This window comes from Charadrius vociferus, unplaced genomic scaffold (genome assembly GCF_000708025.1).
Source record: "Charadrius vociferus isolate BGI_N301 unplaced genomic scaffold, ASM70802v2 scaffold261, whole genome shotgun sequence".
NCBI classification, from domain to species: Eukaryota; Metazoa; Chordata; class Aves; order Charadriiformes; family Charadriidae; genus Charadrius; species Charadrius vociferus.
This window is the reverse complement of record NW_009646856.1, coordinates 669,729-695,920: the sequence shown is the minus strand read 5'-3', so window position 1 is coordinate 695,920 and position 26,192 is coordinate 669,729. Positions and strand designations below refer to the sequence as shown.

Genomic DNA, 26,192 nt, shown 5'->3' with positions numbered 1-26,192 from the left:
GGCTATTTTCTTAAAGTCTTTGAAGTGACATGTGTCTAACACTTGGCCTAGTCCTCATTCCAGTTCCCGCAGGGACACTGGACTATGGGCTGGAGCTGTGGAAGCCGCAGGTCTCCCGCCTTACCCTGCCTTCCCAGCTGCTTGCCGCACTAATTAGCCAGGGTGGAGCGCCCTGATGACACACCTATGCAGCATCTTGTTTTGGAGTTAGTTGGTAGGAGTGCTGCGCTGAGCTGTGCAGTCATATCCTACGTTTAACTATAGGTTTATGTGAGTAATAAGTCAGGTAGCTAACCCAAAGTTATTCAGAATATGTAGCACAGGTGATGCAAATGCCAAATAAACACTGTGGGGCCCCGCTCCGTGGCCAGTGCTGTATTCAGTAATTGTCAGTGTGGTTTGACGTGTGGGGTTGTGAACAGCACAGGAGCATTCTCAGTATGATATATCATACTGTCCTTTTTGCATGTCCTGTTTTTCATATTTTTTTGTAATATTTCAGGAAGAATTCCTGCAGGTTATTTTTTCTCTTTCCTTAGGAAGGTATAGGGTAGAAGCCACAATCTGACATTACATTACATTGCATTACTTACAGTACCTAAACACAATGTTTTTAACATCCAGGTACCAGTAATCCCCATAGGCCCAGGCAAAGTGAACCCTGTTTTTGTACATACTTAGTACAAGCACAAAATGAATGTTTCTCTGTGCCCCAGTAAGCTTACAGTTTAGAAAGAGAAGACAAAATGGGAAGGTAACATAAACAGAACAGTTTGAATAAGGGGGATTCCACTGTAGGTTTTTTCTTAATGTTGGCATCAGTCTTTCAAACTCTTGGAAAGGAAGTTATTATTGAGAAGTGATGGGAAGGGGAGGGGGAAGGGAAGACAAACAGTGGCACAGTCGTTTGAAGGGAAAGGGCAGAAAGAATAAGTTTGAATCAGAGAAGCTTTTGGTAACTGACTTTATAGAAATAATCAATAGCAAGAGGAGAAAAAGTCCATGGTCAAATCACATGAGGAATCAGTCCAAAATTTCCAAATAGGTTGCTGATGCTTGCTGGCAGCTTTCAACTTCAGCTGGAAGAAAAGAGCCCCTTTTCTCCACAAACCAGAATTAATCTGTAACGCTTTTCTCCTCCAACTCAAGTGACTTGTGTTAAGGGAGCAGCTTTCAGACAAGAACACTGGACCAAGTCCTGTTTGGGTACAGTGGAAGATTTCCAGCTGTATTTTAAAGCACCATTCACCTCTTGTGTCTGAACTGTTAATTTGCAGTGGGGTCACTCCCAACTTACACTACTGCTAGGACATTAATGGTCTAAATATCTGCACCTGCTATGTTAATGAAAGTGTGCATAATAGCTCCAGTAATTTATAAAATTAGGTATTGTGTTGGGGTGGGGAGGTGGAGAGAAGGGTGTAAGGGGTGAGAACTTGGTCAAAAGAAATACAGATTTCAGATCACTTGCTGTGTTATTGCTGCAGTGTTATCAGTGCTGCTAGGACAAAGCTTTCAGTATTTTACTGGCTGTATTCAGCTTTGCAGTTGAATGTGTTGAAAAGTGGGAGGGCTTTTTGGGTAAGGAGAGAGGGAATCAGAATAATGCTAATCAAGAAAATATCCATCCTATTTTTTTGCTGGCAGTGTTTTAAGGTTGTGAGATTTGTTTAAGGCCAATCCCTGGCAGAAGATAGGCCATTAATACATCCTTGAATCACAAAATCACAGGAAAACAGCACTGGAAGGGACTTTGAGCAACCTGTTCCTTCCTCCAGTCTGTGAACATGTATACCAAAATGATTCCTGATAAATGTTTGTCTAACCTGTTTTTGAAATCCTTCACAGCCTTCTCAAGCAGTCTATTCAAGTCCTTAACTATGCCTACTGTTAAAAAGCCATTTCTAATGTCTAATCTAAACCTCCCACCTGCAGTTTACACCCATTACTTCTTATCGTGCCATGCTGGGCATGAAGAACAGCTTAATTCTCTTCCTCTCTGCATCCATCTTTTATGTATTAGATAATGCTTACGTTCTTCCAAGTGTGCCTTTTTGTGTACATCTGGACTTGAAAATAGGTTAAAGAAAAAATAAGAAAAAAATACATTTCTGACTGAGACAGTCATTTTAGCCAATCAGGCAGCCAGTGTCTGAAATGGAGGAGTTGGAAAACGCTGGGCAGGGCAGGGTGATTTGCTTAAGGCGATCTGGGGCCCAAACATAGTGCACAAGAGAGAAGCTGATGCCTGCCATGTGTTACACATCTCTTATGACAGCGCCTGTTTGGCATTTCTGTCTCACCTGCCCATGTCTCAGCCTGTATCTCTTACCTGTCACCTGAACTGTGGCCAGGAACTGTCGGTGCTTCTGTTGAGCCTGATTTTCAGCAATCCAGTTAGTTCTCCGCTCCCAATTTTAATTCCTGCCATTTCTGAAGTCAGAGATGGGTAAAAAAAAGTAGGAAACGAGAAAACTTGAAAAGCAGCAGCAGCTGCAAGTTGCCCAGCTGGTGGGGACAGAGTTAGCACGAGGCCCATGCTCCTTCATTCAGTCCTTAAATGTAAGACTCCAATATATGCCAGTAATTAGCTTCCGACTTCCTTCTTCACATCTTACAGGTCTTGGCAAAGATCCCAAAATCTCTGTTGTCCACAGGATGATCCCAAACATGAGCCTGACTGGTCTCAGCACCTGCTCCAGATGCCTGCTCCCTTGGCACGTGTACTACAGAGGCTTCCTGAGCATCCTGCAGACATCGTGGTGGCCCCAGGCACTAAGGAACATCGGCCTGCTTGTCCTGACACACTTTGGCTGTCCACTGTGTCCTCTCCCAAGTGTCCACAGCCGTGCCTTCCTGATGGTATTTGTTCAGAGTATGTGGAGTCTAAACTAAAGCTTAATGGTTAAATGATATAGATTATGTAGTATATTAGCCTGTATAATTACAAATAATTTACTTGGTGCTGCCTACACTTTGGATGCATGGAGGAGCTCTCCAGTACTCCAGGTGTAAGGTATAAATGTGGGTGGGTGAAAGCAGCCAACAAGATACACACCTCATCTCATGGGGTGTTTTGTGGGGTTAACACTGGCTTATCCCTTTGGAGCTGACAACCGAGCACAGACACGAAGCAGTTCACACGATTTAAAGCTGTTATCTGCTGTTACGGTTTGAGAGACCCATAACAATTTATTGTCATTTAGACAATCATTCTATCACCTGATGACCCCTCCCCACTCGGGAAAGGGTATTAGGAAAAACAAGGAAACCTGGGAGCTGAAGTATAAACAGATTTAATAGAATAAGATTAGATAATTAACATTAACAGCACTAAAGAACCAATATTAATCCCGACACCAATACAAAATATGCAAAGATTATGTTCAGCCAATTCTATCAGTAGGAAGCTGTGCATTCTCAGCAGTGGACAGCAAATGTCGGACACTGCGAGCGCTATGGCTTCAGGAGGAAGGGAAGGCCTCAGGAGTCTGGCACCAGGGCACAAAGTTCTCAGGATGGCAGCCATCAAGGGAGAGACAGAACTTTGCAGCAAACTTTCTAATTTGTAGTGAATGTGATGTTGATGGTATGAAATAATCCTGTTGGCCAGTTTGGGTCGAGTGTCCGGGTCTCGCTCCTCCTCATCCCTGCACCTGGCTAGCTCAAAACCACCGAGACCTTGAAATCCACACACCATAGCTGGCTATAAAGTAAATATTTTCAAAAATTCAGACACTGGAGTCTTCTAAAAGTGCAGTCTTCCCAAGTATTAGAAGAGAAATTAGTCCTGCGTCGCTCAAAACAGGACATCTGCAAACTTGAATAGGCACTGATTATACTGGGGTCACATTTTTTTTTCTAAGGTGAAGACTGTAAACTTACTTTGAAATTAAGTAGTCACGTTCTTCTGCTAGTTGCATGATTCTGAGAGCTGAGACCTGAAGCATAAGGCTATGCTTTTTGTTTTATGTATACTCCTAAAATGTTTAGACTTTGAGTGAATGGTTTTTTTCTTTAAAAATGGAGAAGAAATCATTGATTCTTCTGTCACATAATTTTTGAAAGAGAAATTATTCCTCAAGTCCATGAAGTCTAGAATTGCCTTATTCCACTCTAGCAGTGAGAATACTTCACAAATGTGCAGTATGACAGAATCTTTTCTATAGACTAAATCTGAAAGACAACTCTCCATTTTGCTATAGTTTCTAAAAGAACAGTTTGTGTTAATTCTGACTGATTTTACTTTTATTGAGGAAACGATTTCTTCATCTTGGAATGGGGGTGGCTATTAATATTATGGGTATAGGAATCGGTATTTTCTCTGATTATACGAATCTGTTTTGAAATGAAACTGAAAAAGTCCTCCAAGCGTAGAGTTTACTGTTGATAACTGTGACACCCAGTGGTGATTTAAAGAACCATGAAAATGTAGTTCAGAATGACTGCAGTGAACCTAAAGGCTACACAAAATACTGAGGTTTACACAATAAATACGTGCTTTTGAGAGTAGTACTCTTTTCCTCGGTAATGTGTACAGATAAGAAAAATAAGCTATTTTAGGAGTTGTAAGACTTCAATCTATTTAGTTTATGTTTTACCATATTTAACAAATACATATATATATTTGTATTTACTTGAACAAAGCTTTTCAATATCTTGTGAGGCTGAGGTTACAATTCTGATAAAACACCCTGATGACTGACAAAAAGTTGCTTTATCACTGTGAAGTATGAAATGGCTTTTAATTCTTGTTGGCGAGAAGCTGGCTCAGAAGTCTGGGAGATAAAGGGACCTTGTTTCCCCTCCTTTGTTTGCCACTGACTCATTGTGTGGCTGAGAGCAAATTGCTTGTGTGCGTGGCTGATAAGTACTTCAGTCAGTATGTTCATAAAGGTGCAAGGTGTAATTAGTACTAGTCTAGGCGGCATTCAGCTCCAACCATTTATGCCATAGTTAAGAATGATTAAATTATATGCTTTGTATAATGCGTCATATTTATATTCCAAAGCATAAGATTACTTTATGAGCTGTGTTTTATTACAGAGCACTGGATACAGATTTAGTCCCATATACCTGGTAAATGAGAAATTCAGTTATATTGTATATGGATCACTGGCCATAAAATATTTACTCACGGTGGCATGTTTTAAATAAAGGAATAACATCAAAATTCATAATATTTAATTGGACCACGTAGCACAAGCCGGTTATATATGTTGTTATATCTATTGTTTGGGACTGTCTCATGGAACTACTGAAGGTTTTTCTTACTGGTAAGAAGAGTTGCACAGCAAAAGGAGCAACGTCAGAAGGCATCCAGTTATAAACCTGGAGATTAGACAGAGCTGCAAAGTCGGTTATTGCCTAAGGCCCTCTTCTTGGCTGCATTAGCTGTGTCTATACCCTGTGCTTCAGGAGTACTCTTCAGCTCCCTGAGTGCATTCACCCTGTCTACATCCAGAATTGGGATGACATCTGAATTCCCACCGTCTACTCATCTCTACCCTACCCATTTTTCATGCAGGGAAACTGCTGCCAGAAAGGGAGCAATGAGATATTCTGGCAAATCCACTCCTATCAGGGTGAGGAGAGAACGAAGCCAGCCAGCCAGCCAGACACACACCCCTCCATGCGCATGCACATGGGCTGAAAGGCTGTGTTACAACGTTACTTTCCAAGAACATCATTATTAAACTTTTCACACTTCTTTTAAACTGTTATGACCATCAATGTTTCATATTTAATAGGATCACATGAAAGGAAATATGTAATGGTCATAACCAAAATACTTAAATAGCGAATTCAAGACAAAAATGCCTTAAAACAACTGCATGCGTTGGAGCTAAGTTGGTTTATCGTGAAAAATACAGAATTTTTATATGCCATTACTTGGATTCCTGTAACATTCAGTAGTCCTTGTTTCAGATCCTGCTGCCCTGATGATGCAAAGAAAAAGTCAGTCCCTACTGTCAACAGCTTACAGTCTAAAGATGTCACAGGTAACAACAGATGGAAACAGATAGAAGAGTGCACCCAAAGAAAATGAAATAATGCTACATAAAATGCATTGTTTACTATGTACGGTAATAGATTCTTATCTGGTGTTCTTAACTGCAGGATGAAGAAAAGGCAGGGTGTTTTTGTCTTCCAGCTTCTGATAAGAACAAAAATATGTGATATAATGCTGTTCTAACATAAGAATATATGCTGGTGCTTACTGATTCACTGACGTATGAATGCACTTAGTACAAATCTAGTCTAGTCTCTGGAAACTGGCTGTGAATGGATCTTTTGCTCTTAAAACTAATCCTGAAATATGGATGTTTGCTACAGAAATTTGGGTTTGCTTAGTGTCCCTCCACTGTTTATTCTATATTCGAATGACTTGAATTCTGGCTCTGGGTCATAGGTGCCTGCTCTTGGTTTTTTATATTACATGTAGCTCATTTCAATCCTCCCACTTGTTTGTGTTTTTTTTGGGGGTTGGTTTTTTTTGGTTTGTTTTTGTTGTTGATGTTGCTTTTTGCATTAAACAGTTTGATTTTAGTCCCCCCAGACTGGAAAAATCATGGTAGAAACCTGTTTGTACTTTGCTTGTAGCACTTTTTGCTAGCCAGCATAAGCAAAGCCTGGGGCAATTTGCCATCCTATTCTAGACAGGATGTCCAACAAGTGTAGTAAGTGCAAGATCTTTTGTTTACATTGTGAACCGAGTTTGGCTTTTTTGCTTCTCGGCTCTGTTTTCTTGATTCCAAAAGGGTTTCCTTATCCTATGAGGGGAAAGCTGCAACTCACAATGTGCAAATCCGCATTATTAGGTAAAAGAAGATCCAGACATGTGCTAGTTGGAAGAAATGTATTCCAATACTTGAATTATAGGAAAAAGAGTATGCTGAGAGAAGAAAGAAGTCTGACGTGTATGTTGATATTTACCTTACTTTATGTGTTGGGAAGAGAATGCTTGGAAGAGCATGAGTGGTGATGTATTTTATCCCTTCCTGCACACTGGGGCCTGGCAGGCGCTGGAAGGGAATCTCCTGGTGGTTGTTATTAATTGCTATGATGCAGCACACCAGTGGCTCATAAAGTCTCTCTGATGTCTCACTGAAACCAAATGTTTCAGATACACAGACATAAATATCATAAAGTACATTTTTTCCAATAAAGCTACACCCCTACTGATTAGCTGGTGCTCTGAGGTCTAGCGATAATAAGACCTTCTGACTTAAACCTCCATGCTCACCCCTCTTCACACCACCCTTCTGTGACAAACCAGCTCTTCCAGCACTCAAGCTCATTTCAATAGTTCCTCACTCTCAAGAGCATTGAGGCCTGGCTTTTGGCAAGTGGTGGCTGCTAGATACACACATTAATTTATTAATTTCAGGGAGGAAAAAAAAAAAAAGAGGGAGAAAGACGAGAGCTTAGCACTGGAAAAAGAGCAAGAAGGCGGCTGCAGGAGCAGCCCCAGAAGCTGGAAGCAGGGTGAGCCACAGGGCTCTGTCAGGAGATCAAATCAAGTGGATCCACCCTAGTAATCTTCTTCTTGCACAACCCCCGGCATGGCTGTGTGTGGTTGTGTTTCACCCTGAAAAGAGGTGAAAAGAGGACAAACCGCTGACTTAAACAACGGTCAGAGGAGATAGACGTGAATTTTTAGACTCGGCCCCTGCAGGCAGTACACCGAGTGAAATAACAATTATAAAGGATATAGCAAGCAAGTTGATTTTGTATTAGGGTGCAACATTTAGTAATTGCCAGGCCAAACTTCTGCCTTCTGGTGTTTTGAATGCTGAGGTTTAAAAATAAAAAGTGCGAAATACAAAGCAGGATATCTGGATGGTGGGAGTGAGCCAGATTTTATAAAGGATGTTTGTTTCAATACTGCTACAGCTGATGTAATACAGATCATACCATCTCAATAAGTCACAGGAGTTCAAGAGTTGAAAATGGCCATTTAGGACTCGTGTATAAATAAGTGTCAGAGAAGCTGGATAAATTATTTTGTCTTGAAGTCGAAAAACCTTCTCAGACCCTACAAATGACAGAAATTTCATCTTGTTCAACAGAAGCCTTTCCAGAACAGTCAGTGACTGCTAGTTTCAATATCAGTTCTAAAAGCCTTGCAGCACAAGGAGAGTATGAAATGATGAAGCATCCTCTGCTGCACATCTGTTTAAAGTGCAGCACAACCCCGTCTTAGCACCAGTGTTTTCAGGAATACAGGCACTGGTCCCAGTTGGTAAACTCCCCTGTGTCAGCAAGGCAGGACTGTCCCTTCTCCGTGGAGTTCTTACGGTGGTTTTTTTCATCTTCAAGCACAGATAGCAATGTGAGGAAGTAATTGATTGACCTATTAATTGCTGTGACTACTGGAGAAAGGCCCATTTAAAGAAGTGTCTTTGAGAATAAACACACTAAATTATCAGTTGTTATCCTACTGTTTATTGACAGTAGAAACCACCTAAACAGACATTCTTCTTCTAAAAGTTGTCTGCCACTCTGCAGAGGTTCAGATGGGGTGCTGTAGCTTTGCTTCATCATCGCTTATATTGTGCAGTATTCCAGGAGAAGTACAAGGAAGGAGGAAAGAAACCAACCAAGAAGTCAAAACAGATAGGGATATAACATCTCAGCCATTGGTTATACCAGCGTTTCAACCCAGCTGTGTTAGAAATGTGCTCTATTACCTTAGACAAGCCATTGCACCTGTTGGCACCTCGTGCCCTTATTTGATTTAGGCCAGAAGTTTCATGATTACCTTAAGCCAGTCTAAGACTGTACTGCTGCCAGAAGGGACATTCCTCCCCCTTTTTACATCAGGCCAGGCACCCACATGACCATGCAATAAACTGATCCAACCGCAAACCAGCCCTGGCAAAAAAAAAAACAAAACAAAAAACCAAAAACTAGTTTTTAATTGAGTCTGGAAGAAGCCCTGTGTGCCACCAGATGGTTGCTGGTGAGAATGAAATGGATGGACTGAGAAGGAGCAGCTAGAGGGAGGGAGATGTTAGACAACTGCCCTCAGTGACATTCAGTGGGTGAGTCTTATGTTAAGTGGGTACCTCATCTACTTTAGCATGCAGTATGGCTTGAGAAGGTTTGTTCTGTGGAGAAACAGGTTGTGCTGCTGTCCCAACAGCTGTGCTGTGTGCATTGCAGGGGTTTTACTTTGGGTTAGCTCTAGGCTTGTCCCTTGCAGGAGCTTGGTGTATTGGCTACGCTCCTGGAGCAGGTCTTCCAGTTTGGTTGATACAAAAGCTTATGTAGATGCACTCAGTATGTACCTGTACCACTGGTATTCATATGTTTTGAGACCTCTAGATGCTACCATAATACAAAAGTATTTAAAGTCTGTCTAAACTCTCTGTTTGAGGGTGAGAGACAGGAAAGTAGCAGACTCGGTGTTGAACAAGAAAAGAGAGACCACAAGGACTTAATGTGGTTTTATCCCCACAAAAGACTGAGTCTTTTCTGTGGTCCTGCTTTCAAGCAATAGAGGTGTGCCAAGGCTGCAGCTCAGGTCTCCGTGCGGTTCCCCTTGGTGATGATGCACTCGGTGCTTTCCTGCTGTTTGTGATCGTTACTCTACCAACATATGGCTCTGCTATCCTCAGCTCCTGGATGCTTCACCATCTGTGAATCTGTGGACTCACACTCCAGTTTAAATGTGTCTTTTTGAGCAGGATCCTTAATTTGCCCTTTGGGGCTGTTTTGTGCAGTTCGGTGTATTTAGCATTTGTTAATATTTTTCATCGGTCACTCTGGCGGTAAAAGAAAAGACAGCAGGGGGCACCAAATCTGCATAATTCGTTAAAATGACAGCTTCCAGACCATGCTCATAAAATTGAAGTTGTTATGCATACTTTCAGTTTAACATCTATAATTTATTTCCAGCACTGGTATTTTTTAAGATACCTCTTTGGTTGTAAGGAGCTACAATGGTGAAAATGAGAGTCGGATTTCCACAAACATAGAAATCTGGGCCAGTAGCAGGCATTTCTCCTGCCAGTTGTCATCCTGCTCCCTTGCCTGCCTGGTGCTGTAGGCTCCAGAGCTGATGCCCAGAAAGATGCTCTCTCTAACACTAAATTCGGGAAGGCAGTTGCCTTGGCAGAATTGGACTAACTGAAGGCTTTGCCTTTCAGTCCCAAAGTGTGCTGCTACCAGCGTTGTGAAAAGATCTTCTGCTGAAATCAGTGCTGGACTTTCTAAAGAACTTAACCTCTCAACAGCAACGCAAAATGTTTTCAAGACTAGAATAAGTGATGTAGCTTAACTCTGCCTCCATTCTTTTGCAGAAGTTGGAACTCGGCTTTCTTACAACTTACTTTTTAATAGAAAAATCCTCTGCAAAATGAAAATGAAACACAAAATATATTCTCTTGTGGTTCTTTGAGTATTGAATTAAATGTAATCTGTGAGGTATGGATCTGATTTGAAAGCCGCCTTCATATGAGTGGCTCACCCTCATGGAACATCTGTGGGTACAATCAGAAAAGTAAAACCTATTATTTGTATATATAATGTATATGTATTATTTGTATTTTGGAAGTGCTTCAGGATTGGATCCTCATTTGATAACATACAAAGAGAAGTAACATTGTGGTTTGGGAGACACTTTGAGAAATCTATTAATTGGGAGCTACTAGTAGTGTATTTCTACTACAGCCAAGGACTGGGAGGATGAAAAAACATGTTCAAAGCTTGCTGAGATGTTCACCACATGATTTTTTTTTTCTGCCTTGCATGCCCAGGCCTGGATTTATATTCCTCTATTTCTCTGAAAAGTCAGGCCATAGAGAGAGATAACGAGGCAGGAAAGATAGTCATGCAACTGAGATGAGAGCCTAGGACTGAGACATGACTGCTCATTCTGTGGCTTTTGGTAAGTCATTTTAGAGTCAGACACATAAAATCATTTAGTTATTTGAATTGTAAGTTCAGCTGGTTAGGTGCATGCCTAAGTAAGTACTGCTTCCAGGCTTATTTATCTACTTTAAATGTAATCACTCATTGGATAAAATAGATAAACAACATAGCTGCTAACCCTATAGAATAGCTTATTCTTACAGGTAATTACTCTTGTTTCAGACAGCAGGAAAATAATGTCTTATTGTCAGTTGACCAAAACTTGGATGCCAGCACCTGCACATGTGCATATTAACAGCTCAGTAATTGTATAACAATGGCTGTCATGCTCTGTGTTGAACTGATGGCACAAGCTCAGCTGATCTGTACAGGTGCAGTCAGTCCGATATATTTGGATTCAGTGACATTGGCAGGTCTGAAATGTTACAAGAAGGACCTAGAAATCATGTATGCTTTCCTCCAAGGAGATATCTCATCACTGGATTACTCTTCATGATTGGTATACTGAGTCTTATCACAGCATTTTCTCTCAGGGTTCATGAATCTTACATTTTTTGACTGTGCAGTTTCACAGTTTCACTGACCTTACAGCATTATTGTGAAGAGAAGTACATTAAATATTGGAAAGAGTACTGACACTGCTGTAATGGGGATTGCATAAATATCTAGTGTAAACAGACTCTATGTTCCCATTGATTTCTTTAGAGAAAGTTTACAGCCTTGAACTTTTAGCTTCATTTGTCTTAGTCACAATAGCAGGCTAAAATAATGATTTCAAACCCATATTTTAGAGTCACCTGGCAAGAACTGTGTAAGGCTCTTGATAACAGATCTGGGTTGTTCTTGAATCATCTGCAGAGTTGCTGAGTTTCTTCTGTCTCTGTAGCTCTCAAACCTTGTCAGCTTGAAGTTCAAGAAACTGGAGCTTTTCTCACCTGTGATCTACTTCACTGATTTGCGTAGCATGACTCCTAAATAAAGTTAGGAAACCTGCAAAACAAATCCCATGCTTGGTAGCAGTAGACCACAGAATGACACAGTTGCAGAATGGTTGAGGTTGGGAGGGACAGCTGGAGATCATCTGGTCCAACCCCCTGCTCAAGCAGGTTGCCCAGGCCCATATCCTTGAATGGATGGATGGAGACTCCACTAACTCTCTGGGCAACCAGTACCAGTACTTAGTCACCCTCACAGGAGAAAAGTGTTTTCTGATGTTCAGAGGGCACCTGTTTCAGTTTGTGCCCACTGCCTCTTGTCCTGTGTTCAGACACCTGAAAAGAGCCTCTGTTCACATGTTTATATACACTGATACGATCCCCTTGAGCCTGCTCTTCTCCAAGCTCAGCAGTCCCAGCTCTCTCAGCCATTCCTTATATGGGAGATGCTCCAGTCCCTTGTCATCTTTGTGGTGCTTTGCTGGGCTCTGCAATATGCCCATGTCTCTCTTGTACTGAGGAGCCCAGAACTCAATACAAAACGCAACTTATAGAATAACTGGACCTTTCTTTTTTTTTTTTTTTTAATAATTTGAGACCTTTCTTTCTTCCCTACATTTCCGTTGCAGCCTGCCTTCTGGTGGCTAAGTCACTTGTCCTACATGGCCGTAACAAATCTAATTTTCACAACCATGGTCATTCTTTGCTGGGGTTTTCCCCTGGTACAAAACCTGGTGGTTGGTGGGTGTATATGTGTCAAAACTTCAAGCAGACATGGACAAGAAACCTGAGGATTTCCTTAGACAAGGGAGCTTTCTGGGTTAAATAGACTACATCACATATAAATCCTGAATACCCTTCTTTGTTACATTTGCTGTCACAATTGAGCATTAAAGAGATAATAGTGAATGTAACTTTGGGGGTTGCAGAGTTCTTAAACAGAAGTGATATAATGTGTTCTTCTGCTGTTCCTGCTTTTATTTTGCAGATTTTGCAGATCCAGTTTGATTTTGAAACCTACGCAATAATCTGAATCTGTTGTGATATTATGTTCATATGCCCATCTCTTTTAACAGTTACTTCTTTCATCTGGGAAGAAATATTTGTTCTCCTATCTGAGTATGAGAAATCTATACTCACTGAGAACTGAAAAATTTTTATAACCATCCATAAAACCATTTTGAAAGTAACTTTCTAGAAATTCCTTCATAGAAGTCTCCTGGCCTGCTGTTCAACCTGAGAATGATTCCCACTGTAACGTGGTTGCTGCATATTTCATTGGTTAACGGTACGGTGTCTTCTTTTGTTGGAGATTGTTACAGTGAAGTTTATGTGGGAGAGGAGAGGAGAGGAGAGGAGAGGAGAGGAGAGGAGAGGAGGGCATGAGCATGTATACAGAACAGGTGATCTGTCCCTGCATAAACTCATTAACTATAATTTCCTTTCCTCATTCTGGACTTCTGATATGTTTTCTTGAGGAGCACTGAATTTACTGCCTGTTATTTATCCTGTAGAGAACATGCCATCCGAGAAGAGAGAAGAGAGAAGAGAAGAGAAGAGAAGAGAAGAGAAGAGAAGAGAAGAGAAGAGAAGAGAAGAGAAGAGAAGAGAAGAGAAGAGAAGAGAGAATAGTTGTAGGAAAGAACCTACAATGATCATCTAGTCCAACTGCCTGACCACTTCAGGGCTGCCCAAAAGTTCAAGCACGTTATTAATGGCGTTGTCCAAATGCCTCTTAAACACTGATGATCATGGGCCATTGACCACTTCTCTAGGAGAAGCCAGTAGGTTTTTCCCTTACTCTTTTAACTTAATTAAAATAAAATAGAGCATTCTCTCTCTAATTTAAAATACTTTTAAATCATAGATAATAGTGCTGGAAGGCACACCAAAATGTCATTGAGTTAACTACCTGACAAAAAGCCAGATCAAATATTTCTTGACATAGTTTTGTGTAAACTGCTCTTGAAATATTCCAATTCATGGAATTGGTCTCTGTGGGCAAATTTGTTCCATTACTTCATTGTCTTTACCAATAGAAAAGTCTTTCTAATTTCTAATTTAAATAACTTTTTGTAGTTTAAGACCATTGCATTTTATTCTATCTGTAGGGGCAAAGAATATTATCTTCTATTTCCACATTCACTACCCCTTTGCATATTTGAAGACTGTTTTCACGCAGGTCTTCAGAGTTTTCTGTATTTGAAATGAGCTCAATTTTTCTGCCTTATCTCAGAGGCCATGTGGTTTATGTCTCTAATATCTCCTGAATTATGTCCTGCTCATGCACGTAGTTTTCAGAAGTGTAATGTCCCAAAAATTCATTACTTCGCATCTTCAGTGCTACATTTTTGTTTATATATCCCAGTACAACATTTTCTTTTTTCATTCTAGATTGATACTATGGACTCGCATTCAGTCTGTGGTAAAACAAGCAGCTATTTTTCTGAGGACTGCTGTCTGATTGTTCCCAGTCTTAATATTGTGCATTTAATTATTCCTACCTAAATGCAGTACTTCTCATTTTCTTTGTTGAGTTGCATGTACTTTTCACACTGATTTCTTAACTTGTGATGATTCTCAATTTGCATCCTACCCTTTCACAGGCAGTTAAGGGATCCTCTGCAGCTGATGGCTAAATGGTATTTAATAATCCTCTCTACTGCATCATCTAAAATATTATTTGAAGTTTTGACTAGTGCTAGACCTGAGATAGAATCCTACACAATCCCATGTGCAAAATCCTTCCAATTTGACAGTGAATCATAAATAGCAAAACCAGCTGCATTTTCCCAACATGACGTTAATAATCACATAAAAATGTCAACCAAACCATGCTTCCTTAACCTACATTTGAAAGTGTCGTGTAAAACAGTGTCAAAATCTAAGAGTTAGGATATATGGCTTTAATTGCTCTTTTCTTTTCCCAAGGCATGGTAGTTTGTTTGTTCGAGAGAGAGGTTTTTTTCATTTGATACAACTCTACCTTGATTAATTATTGCTCTTTGCTCTTTTTTTCTTTTCTTCCCTTGCTCTTTTGTAGGTACTTGTTTAATTTAAATTAACACAAAATTTATGGAATAAATAATTAAATATGCCAAAATGTTTATAATTCCCTGGCTATTCCCTTTGCCCTTTCTGAAGATGGTGTTTATCTTTACCAGTCTTCTGAAAACTCATCTGTCTTTCAGAATTTCTCAACTATGTAGTTGGCCTGAGATAATAACAACTTTTAAAATATAAACCACACTGGAAACGTGTGCCAGTCTTCTTAGGTAAACTGGCTTTCCTGTAGGGACATTTCATGCATATCTCAGACTGTCTCATAATGTTCTGTAGTATTTTATGAACATTTTTATTGCTGTCAAAGATAGTAAAATATTAGTTACCCAGGTAAAGCACATTTTCACAATACATATAGATACCATAAAACTTGTACATTGAAGCAGAATCTCGTTTAAGAAGTTATATGGACAGAAGGTAGCCCCTACAAATTTCACAGATACTCAGATACGAAGTCGTGTGGTGATCTACTTTCACAATATAATATAGGAGTAAATTCAGATGCCTCAGATTTGGGGCCCAAACTTGCAGGGTTTGGAATTCACATCTGATGTTCAGGAACAGAAGGCACTAAATAAGTTAACAAAAGAGACTGTGCATAAAATGAGTTTATACGACTATGGTTGGTGTGGCTTTGGACTGAAATGCAGTCAGATGATTGCTCTTAGGTTATCTGGAGACTCCATCCAGTTTGATTTCACACCTTGCCTAGGAATTAAAACAAATGGAAGATATCTTTGCTTTGCAGCACAGTTGAATTAATGTTTCTATGACTTTTCTATGCCGAAAGTTGTGTTCTGAAAGAAAATCCTGGCTGTGTGGTGGGAAAAAATGGAAAATGTTACGCAGTATTCATGCACTTTGGTAGATAATAGATGCAACATTTTTGCTTTTGCTTCTTACAAGTCAACAAGTCAATTTCATTCATTTTAACAGCTCGATCTGGTTTCTAAGGAATGAAAGTGAGAATATGTTGCTAAACATGTAAGTAAATATACTGGACTTAAAGCAACTCTCAGCCCTCTGTGCCTTTTACAGGACACTGTTAAATTCCATCTTAAGAAAACACAGTATGACCCTTCAGACAGATGGTCAGTGTTCTATGAGCATATTTTTATTAAGTTCAAAGAAAGTCCCACACCTGTTAACAAAGAATATTGATAAACACAATCAAAGGATTGGAAACTATGTAATGCATTTGGGTTTAATTCAGACCTGGCAGCCCTGCAGGATGAAATAATCCACGTAGGATAATTTTGGAATGGGTAAAGGCACACACGTTCCCCAGTGCTGTTTCTGGATATCAGTGTGGAGGTACCATTTGTTGGAGCAGAAGAATAATTAAGTCTTTGTTCCTCTTCACTTGCACCAAGATGATTAGGAGAGGGATCTCGTTGTGGTTGCTACACTTTTGAGTTTTGCAAGGCAGATGCTTTTCTGATAAGAATTGGATTTGCTTATTTGAGACAGGCCGCTGAACAACCATCAGAGGACAGCTTCCCTCTGCCGCTGCGTCAGGCTCAATGCAGCGTGGGCCCACCTTGCCACGCTCAGCTACCCTAGTTGCTCAGATGAGTCGTTAGTTCTTAGCCAGATCAAACTGTTTACTCAGCTACTTAAGCTCATATGCAATAATTCTGCCTTCTTCCTTGGGATGCACTAGTCCTACTTCTTCAAGGTGAAAATGCTGTTTGTGGACATAGATCATCTGAATTTGTTTTCCCAGTGACTTTGTGATAGACTTTTTTTTCTTTCTGGGCATCTATTAGCCTGCTAGCCAGCTCCAAGGTACCTCCGCTATTTATGGGCATTTTATCAGAAGGAAATGAATAGGAATCCACATCAGGTGTGAAATTGCAGTTCACTAATTCACACCGTTCTTGCTGGAAACACTTCAGTGCTAAAGGCAAAAAAGCTTACTATACTTTCAAAGCGAGATTACCTTCTCCTAGCAAGACAAAGTGGCCTTACTGGGAATTAGGGCAGCTAAGCTGCAGTACTTGGAAATTTACACCCTAATTATCACAAATTAGCTTCTCTATCTGGGCCAGAATGAATATATGAAGAACACTCAGGGGGTTGTCCAGTGTGTTACCTTTTTTTGCAGTAAGATCTCCACTGAGATTTGTCTGGTCATATTCAGATCATCACAGAAAACTGTTCCACAACTCAGATCAGAAAACATACTTTCTGATTTTCAGTTATCTGGGTGTTCAAAGTACCTCTCAGAAGGTAGCGTACATATACACGTTAGTGACAACAGTAACTGATAGATCATTAATATGAGTTTTAAATGCCAGTACTGCTAAAATGTCATCTTTGCTTCCCTTTCAAGCCTGAGTCTGCCAACTTGATTAGCTTTGCTTAACTGAATAGTTTTACTTATGTTAATTGTTTCAACTGATACAGAATTATTGTTAGTAAAATGAATGTTTCAGAAGCCAAAATAGCGCCCCCCAACCTAAATTCTTGCTGAAAAATATTTTTCTTTTAGATAATCATGTCCACAATAAAACCCTGCCTGGAGTAAGTTTGATTTTGAGAGCTGCTTAAACTGAAATTCAAAGCAAATCCTATAATACCTGTTAGGGGGAGAAAAAAAAAAAAGTTCATTCCTATTATGTGCTTTTTCACATTAATTTATAGGACGTTAATTTATGTAACCCAGTCTGCAAGAAACACATATATTGCACCTACCTCTCTGAATCAGTTATCTGGCTGATGTCAGGGCAATTGCATTAATGTAAGGCAGTTGCAGGTTAAAGGAGAAGAGAGCTTAGTTTCTCTGCAGAAGAACTAAATGCCTTGAACTGAGAAACAGAATCTGTGTGTGCGCGCGCACGCACAATACTGTGAGTCATAGTTTCTTAAAGGCTGTTTAATGGGCTGAAGTTGACATGAGTCATTGTTCTCTTCCCAGGTAATGACTAGTTAAGATCACATTTAGCTCTTTCATTTCTCTAGTAATCTCTGAGACTTGTATTTCATTGATCTTCCAGTGAACAACTGCTTCAGAGATCTGAGTGACAAGTAAAGGCTTTAAGAAATAACATAAGAGTTCCATTTGGGGAGCATGGATGACTGCTGGCACCTGTTACTGCTCAACCACTTTTGTCTCAGAAGTAAAAAGTGACAATTGGTTTAACAAAAGAAAGCATACCTTGCCCTTACTGATTAATGTAGGTACAAAATATATAGGACTTGGAAAAAGGGAGCTCTTGATGACAGATTTTATATTAACTTCCAAAAATAAAGCCCAACAAGGGCAGAATTTTTATTTACTGCAGCACAAGCACTGTTGCTCCTAGCAGTTCCTAGAGTCAAATTGAGTATTTCAGATGGCATTTTGAATATTTTCTTAAGATCTAGACCCAGACTTTCATTATCTGACTCCTGTGGTCTAGGCAAGTTTATTTAGACTTTTCAAGATAACAGAAAGACAAAGAAGGCAGAACCCAAATGAAGATAATATATTTGTGGTATAAAATGCACTAGAACCTCCAACCATGATGTCAAACCTTTCCTGTTCTCTTCTTCATAAGAGATGGGTAAATCACAGAGAATCACCTTGTCTTGCTGGTTCTGCTTCAGACTAGAAATATTTTATATGATGTTGAAAACAGGATGGCTAATGTATTAAAGGTTTATATTTAGAATAGGAATGATCTTTCAGCACAGCATTCTCATGAGACTTCTTGCTAAACATGTTCCCACTCCTCCATTGCCACCTCCAACCTTTTCTTCTGGTATTTTTCCAATTTATAAATGAATTCTTCAGTTCTTGTTGTCAAATGCTAAAATAGTTTTTATAAGGGACTTTAGCTGAACTGACTAGAAATTCTAAGTGATGCAGAGTGCTACAATCATTAGTTTAACTCCTACAGTGAAAAATATCCCTATTTATGGGTTTTTAGTTTTCACTCTGGTATAACATGAGAAATATGTTTCAAAGTTACAAAAGCTTAGGGGATCAGTTTGGACAATCTTTAATTAAATTCAGCGTTTGATAAATAATTCTGTTATTGATATGCTAATAATGCAACTCGGGGGTTTTGGCAATTGATTTTTTTTTCCTTTAAACAGAGATCTATAAAACCTGATACTAATTTAGCAGAGGCAGAGGACAAAGGAGGCAGGGTTGAAAGGGTCCTGAGCTGATGGCAACTAGTCCATTTGTACTGTCAGGGCAGTGCACACTGCTGTATGTCTGTCTAACATCTCCTTCCTTTCACTTCACAGATGTACCTACCTCTCATAAAACTGCCTCAAAAGTGAAAACACTTTCTCTGAATAAATACAGCCATAATTTAATGTTTATGTATTCATTAGTCAACACTTTTATTTATGCAGACCATATTGTAACTATTCATTTATGCGTGCAAGTTAAAAATGACTAAGACCATTAATTCCGTTAGAACACATATGTCGGTTTCGTGAAATACTGATTTTTTTTCTAAACTATAGCAAAGATACCAGGCCTTGGTTTACTGCACCAGATTGTTGTTTTCTGGACAACAGGGATGAGCATTCAGCAGCAGTCTCAGTATAAAGAGATAAAGAGGAAGAGCATTTGGTTTAATATGAGAGAATTTAATCTTCCTCTGAGAAGGAGAACTGTTGAAGGGCATCACATGTTTGACTTTGTTCTGGCTTCTCTGTTCATAATAATGGAGCCATGAGGTGTGATCTGATACAGTCTGCAATGGGTGGGAGCCACCAGCAGGGCTTGTATGTTAGCAGAATGTTTCAGGCTCCAGGGTGGGAAAAAAATGAAACATTGTTGAAATCAGAGGAATTTAGCCCAGAATGTTATTTCAGTGTTTGGACGAATGCATATCTTATGCAAATTGTCTTATTAGCATAGCTAGCTCTGCAGGATCTTCAGTAACTGATTAAGGATTTCTCATAGGTTACTTATTCAGAAGATTTGTTATTCCATTTTCATTCCTTTGATGGAATTAAGGTATTCAGAATTGATAAAGTTGGAGCCCACTCTCTCCCCAGCACAGAGCCAAATCGACTTTCTTCTTAGCAGGATTAACCAATGTTAGCAAGAATTACTTGTGTAAAGTTTCCATGTATTGATGAGAAGCAAATTAGGTAATGTCAAAGGCAATTAAGACCGTTTCAGATATCCCATGTTAAGGTCTTACTTTCTGTTCCCTGCATGAGCTCCCATTTTTATGTTGGGCTTCCTTTCCAGGCTAAGGTTTTTGAACAGTTCAGAAAAGTGTTCATAGAAAAAAAAAAAAAAAGTAGACGTTATTTTGCCAGTGCTGAAAATCTTATTAGTAATTTATGGTGGGTTCCTGGCTTATCTATGTATTGGAAGGACTCCACATCTGGAAGGAGGTAACTTTTGTCAGGTGAACATGACTTCAGCTGTCGCCAAAAGTAATTATCATCTTTGGCTAATTTTAATCCGTCTGAAAATTTCACATATTGTTACTAGGAATCTGTTGGATCTACATCCCATTTCACTGGTTATGCTTTAAAGCAAGATCTCCCCTGCAATTGCTATTTCCACTTGCTTTTGGTACTCTGTCCTGGAACCAAGAACAGAACTCCTGTCTTCTGGAATGCTTGGTATCCTGTTAGATAGGTCATCACTGGTGAGGAAGCAGTCTTAATGAACCCCCAGGAGACAAAAGCTGATTTGGAGCAGGTGAGGAAGTGGGAGGCAGCGGAGAGTCTATGAACTAGCAAGAAGATAAAGAAAAGACAGGCTAGTGGGCAAGAACTGTGTGATAGAGGGGAGGCTGGAGAAATAGGGTAGGAAAGCATAGCTTAGGAACTAAGAGGTGCAGTGAGATCTATGCTCACAGTATCACTCAACTAACCCTGCAGATAATGGGAAAAGTCCCACATTCCCTTTGCTCAAACACTCTTCTTTTTGCTAGCAAATTATCGGTGACATGAACAGCCAAAATGTGCATCATGCCTCTGCGGTGCTGGTTATCAAAGCGTAGGACAGAACAGTTACAGAGATCAGTTAGTTCAGGTGAGTGATCTCAGTTGCAAATCTGAAGCCCCTGTTTTGCCAGTGACCATTATGGGCACGAATGTGATAGTATATAATTCTGATATTGGCTGGCAAGTGAATAGTAGAAGCAAAACTGTATGGTGTCGTGCTCTGAACAGTCTTATTTTACTATTTAGGAACATTTCTATATTACATATTAAGCTATGCTTTTTAAAGTGGATTTCAATAATTAAACATGGGCATCATAGCCTGACAGGAGCCTTATGAAATTCAACAAGGACAAATGTAAAGTCCTGTACTAGGGAAGGAATAAACCCTGGCAATGATACAGGCTGGGAACTGACAAGCCTGCTGAAGATGACCTGAGACAGGCAATGGAACAGGCTGCCCAGAGAGGTTGGGCCACCTCTGTCCTTGGAGGTTTTCAAGACTTGACCAGATGAAGCCCTGGGCAACCTGGTCTGACCTTGCTTTTGGCCCTGCTTTGAGCAGGAGGTTGGACTAGAGACCTCCTGAGGTCCCTTCCAACATGAACTTTCCTTAATCCTATGATAATGTAGTTAAAATTTATTCAGCCAGTTCCTACATAAGAAGGTGGGAATGGTATTCTTGCTAACTGCTGGTGAAATAGCATACTTATTCACCTGGCGGTAAAATGAGATTAGTGTTGAAAATAAGACTTCATTAACAAAATGCCACTTGCCTGTATTATTGTGAAGGTAACCTTTCAAAAATGAACTGACTATGAAGTAATGCAGTCATTTCATCAGGAATCTGCAAATAATCTGAAATAATAATGTGTAAGAGTATGAAATGTTTCTATTAATCTCTATGGGATATTAGCTGTAAAGCCCAATGATGGCAACGATTTGTATATAAGCATTGTTAATAATGTAGTATTACTTAAAGTTCACAAAAAGGAAAGTCAGATGTACTATTAAAATATACTCAATCTAATGAATGACGATTCTCTACCCTAATTAATATAATGGCTTTTACTCTATCAGGCACTCAGTAATATGTTACACTTAAAAGTATACATTGTAAAATAATATATGAACCGTAAAATTATGAACTACCCTGGCTGAGGGTATACTACCATGTTGGTGGATTTATGGTTATTTTAGCCTTGCACTCCAGGGACTACTAGTCTAATAAAGACTCATCCTTTAAGTTTATACAGTTGTGGTACTTATTTGGGAGTTCAAAGAACTTGTCAGCAGTCCCTTCTCATCTCTGATGCCATTCTATAAATTAGCCACTGTATATTTCCTTCAGTACCTTCAGACTCTTTCATTTTCTAGCAAAAAAGGTCATTTCATATAAAATCAAGTGCACCAAGACCTGCTAATGTAAGGACATCCTGAACTCATAAGTCTACTAAATCTCTTTTCACAATGTTTATAGGAACATTGGATGTCATTTGGTTTCAAGGGCTGTCTATTGCTGACCAGATGTACTCCTTTGTTATTACTTATCTCGTGACTGAATTTTTATGGTCCCTTCATAGAGGTCCTCAAAAAGTAAAAATCCATCCTTAAGTAAAAAATCCCAAATCCTCTCTGTTTGTGCTTAAACCTAGAATAACATTTGCAGAGTGATAGCTTTGAAAATCAGCATCTCAGTGCCAGTTGTACAAAAGCAGCACCACCATCTATCCTCTTATGATGACTCTGTATGTAATTGGCATCAGACTATATTCCAAAAAAAAAGGTCTACTTGATTCTCTAGTTCCTTCAGGAACCTGCAACCATATTTTCCAATAAATATGCATGGTAAAGACAAATACTTTTTGTTTACAAACAACAAATCCAAACCACAAAATATGCTTCAGTGCTAACAGTAGCATTCCAAAATTTAATCTGCTCAAGTAAAGCAAGAACCCTTACAGGCTTTTGTAAAAACTTTTTCTCCAAAGGTTTTACAAACACACTGTCATGATCTGTTTGTGTGTATTGTGGAATAAAGCCCACAAAACCAGCTCATGTGAAAACTTGTGCTAAGAAGTATTGTTAAGATTGAAGTACCTTGTGTGACCCATTAGAAAATACATTTAAAAGAAGTAGCTTCTAGTTAAAGATGAGAGGAGAGAATACAAACCATTTTATCAATCTGAACATGAATTTACTTTCCGTTTCTTACTGGCTTTCTACTTGGTCTGAAATTCATCTCCATGCTTCAGCTTTCTAAATATTTTTTGCTGCCGCATTCCTGGGTTACAGGTGTGTGTTGCAGGGTGAAAGCAGCCGTCCCTTCTAGGAACGGCTTGGGAATACACAACCTGGAGGAAGCACGAGCATTTGTGAAATTTTGAAGACAGCAGAATGAAAGATGAGGTGCTAAATCTGAGACTGTGGCTGCTAAAATGAGCTGCTGAAGACCAGAGAGAAAGGACTAGTGCATTTCCTAATGGACTGCTGCAGAACCTCCAAGCTTCTTATTTCTAATAATAGAAAAGAAATGCAGGTGTGTCTCAACATGTGGATGTCATTTATTTATTTTGAGAAAAAAAGCATTAAAGTGACAGTTTTGAAAGCACTGCTTTTCTTCTAAAGGTGGTTATACTCTTTATTTGTCTGGTTTGCCTATTCCAGATCCTTTCAGCTGATAATGCTGTATTCTCAGCTCCCACATCCTCCGTCCTGGCCTCTGTGATATGCATTATTTCAAAGGAGCACAGCTGGGTACTGGACTATAATTTCTCATGCAGCTAGGATCAGATTCATCAGTTTATTTGAAGGTTAGGACCAAGACCTTAGAAGTGTATAGGGAGCTAATAGGCAGACTGATGTTCCTGCTGTGTCCACAGAGGCTTAAACCAGTGAGAAAAGGGTCAGGCCCATCCATATTATTTTCACCATTTGCATCAGATACTGTGGTTTGCAGTAGTTTCATTCAGAAATGACAACGGAACAGCTCCCTGCTGTGAGGTCCTCACAGCACAGAGAGCTGTAATGAGTTTGTAACAAGACTGAGACTAATCTCAGAGATGTACAGAGTGAAGGGTAAATCTTTCCACCACTCTCTACCACTTTAATATCTCATGATGCTTAAGGTATCCTCATGGTATAATGCAAGAAGAAGTCAGTAGGACAAAAGTGTCCTAAACGCATCTTGATAGGTTTTCCTTTCGCTGTGTATCAGAAACTTTTGTAATTAGTCAGCTGCTAGCTACGATTAATGGCTAGAAATATGGCTAATGGGCAATGTATGTTTCAAAATCAGTATCAGGAAAGACTATGTGATCTTGCAAGTGTTGGGCTGTGGAACTCTCTCCTTGCGAAATTAGAACCAAGTATTTTGCCTGTGTGTTTACTGGAGAGCTCCAAATAGCTGGAATGTAAATGAAGATGAGGGACACTGGAAAACAGGAGAATATTTACCTTGGAGTGTAGTTCTAAACTGAGATTTAATGGTTGTTTCCACTTCTGTATTTTATGATACCTACAGTACATTTATATTTTTATAGATATGTGTGTATGTACATGTAAGTGGTCCAGAAAGAAATGTTTTATTTTGGGTTTTTTGGAAGCATCAGTTTTTTCTGTGTTGAATCTTAACATAGGTAATCTATATCCAAATATTAAAGTAACCATGGCAAAATAAAAATAAAAAAATAAATCCAAAGATTACTTCTCTGCCTCATTTACAGCTCTTTTCAAAATGTGTGGTTATGAATAAACCATTTACTTTTGCAAGCGTATGCTCTGCAGGATTTCAGATACAAAAGAATTAAAAGGTCAGAGAATTACAATGCATTTACTGCATCCATGTATGACAGCAAAGCTCATTACTATTTGCGGTGTTCTGTCCTTCTTAATTAAAGCATCAAATCACATGTACAGTCTGAAGCAGCTTGACTATAAAAGGTTACATCCATCAGTTTATTCCTGATTCATTTATTAATTACCAGCCTTGACTCTTGATGGAGATCAGCACTCTTTTCTCAGGACAAAAGTGTATATTATGTTAGAAATAGCATACTGTAATTTTAAACAAAAATATATTGTAAATATTTAAAAAGAAGGCTTGTACTGAACTTGGCTTTGATGGAATTACAATCTCTTGTACCATGAAGTCTGACTTTTCACAGGCGACCACTGGTAAATTTCTAAATAGTTTTGGTACTGAACCCCCTTCCATCCATAAAAGGATAGAAAAAAAATCTGTGAACTGAAATTCTTCTTAAGTTTTGTAAGGATATTTCAAATATATAGCTTTCATCCTTGGTTTTCAGAGTATTTTTAAATAGGATTTCTGGTGGTTGTGGTATTTTCTCCTGAAAATATTTTGCTTACAAACCTGCTGTACTGTGTCAGCTGACGTGCTCCAAAGAGGAAGAACTTTTGATGGTAAATCTAAAACAGATCTCCTGTAGAAATGGCTAAGTCATATCTGGAGACACTATGGATGCAGTTAAAGAGAAGGTAAGAAGGCAGGGGCTTACCCTTCCTTCCCTATTTCAATTATGTACTTCGGCAATTTGGGAATTGCATATACCTGAAAGTCATCAAAAGCACTCCCAAATTGTGGCATTTAGAATCACAGAATCATTGAGGTTGGAAAAGACCTTTAAGATCACAAAGTCCAACCGTTAACCTAGCACTGCCAAGTTACCACTAAACCATGTCCCTCAGCACTTCTACACATCTTTTAAACACCCCCAGGAATGGTGACACAACCACTTCCCCGGGCAGCTGGTTCCAAAGCTTGACAACCCTTTCAGTGAATAATTTTTTCCTAATATCCAATCAAAAGCTCCCCTGATGCACCTGGAGGCAGTTTCCTCTTGCCCTATCGCTTGGGAGAAGAGACTGACACCCACCTCGCTACATCCCCCTTTTAATTTAAGAAAGGTTCATCTTTATTTCCGCTAACAGTAAATACCTTTTTCATCTAGTGGGAAGGGGCAGGCTGATCCTACTTTGCTGAGCTACTCTGTTTCAGCTTGTGAGCTCCTAGGCTGGGTTGCTGTCCCTCTCTCCCCATGAGAGGATGGCCACACCAGCACTGGCCTCCCCATGCCGGGTGACACCCTGCCGCCGCCTTGGCCTTGTGCTGGCCATGCTCCCCTTCACGGCGAGGCCGAGGCACCCGGACGTAGGGGCGCATCTCACCAGATTTACCTGATCCTAAGAGAAGAAAATAACTAACAACCACACACATACACACAACCTACTTCAAGCTTAGGCACATAATTATCTCTTCAGGATTTGGCCTAAACTGATCCCAGCCCACGCTCGTTCCTCTACACGCTGTCGCGATATGACTTCAGTCAGAAACAGGAGGCCGTGACGGCAGACGCCTGCCCGATCGGCGGCACTTCGCCGCCA

The 26,192-nt window shown here is 39.7% G+C and overlaps 1 protein-coding gene across 1 annotated transcript in view; it reads left to right on the top strand.

The window, feature by feature from the left end:
* Positions 1-25,265: 25,265 nt before the first annotated feature.
* CNIH3 (cornichon family AMPA receptor auxiliary protein 3) overlaps positions 25,266-26,192 on the top strand; it is a 50,054-nt gene continuing 49,127 nt past the window's right edge. Inside the window, 1 exon segment of the mRNA XM_009894332.1 lies at positions 25,266-25,286. Within this exon segment, the coding sequence (XP_009892634.1) occupies positions 25,266-25,286 (21 nt within the window).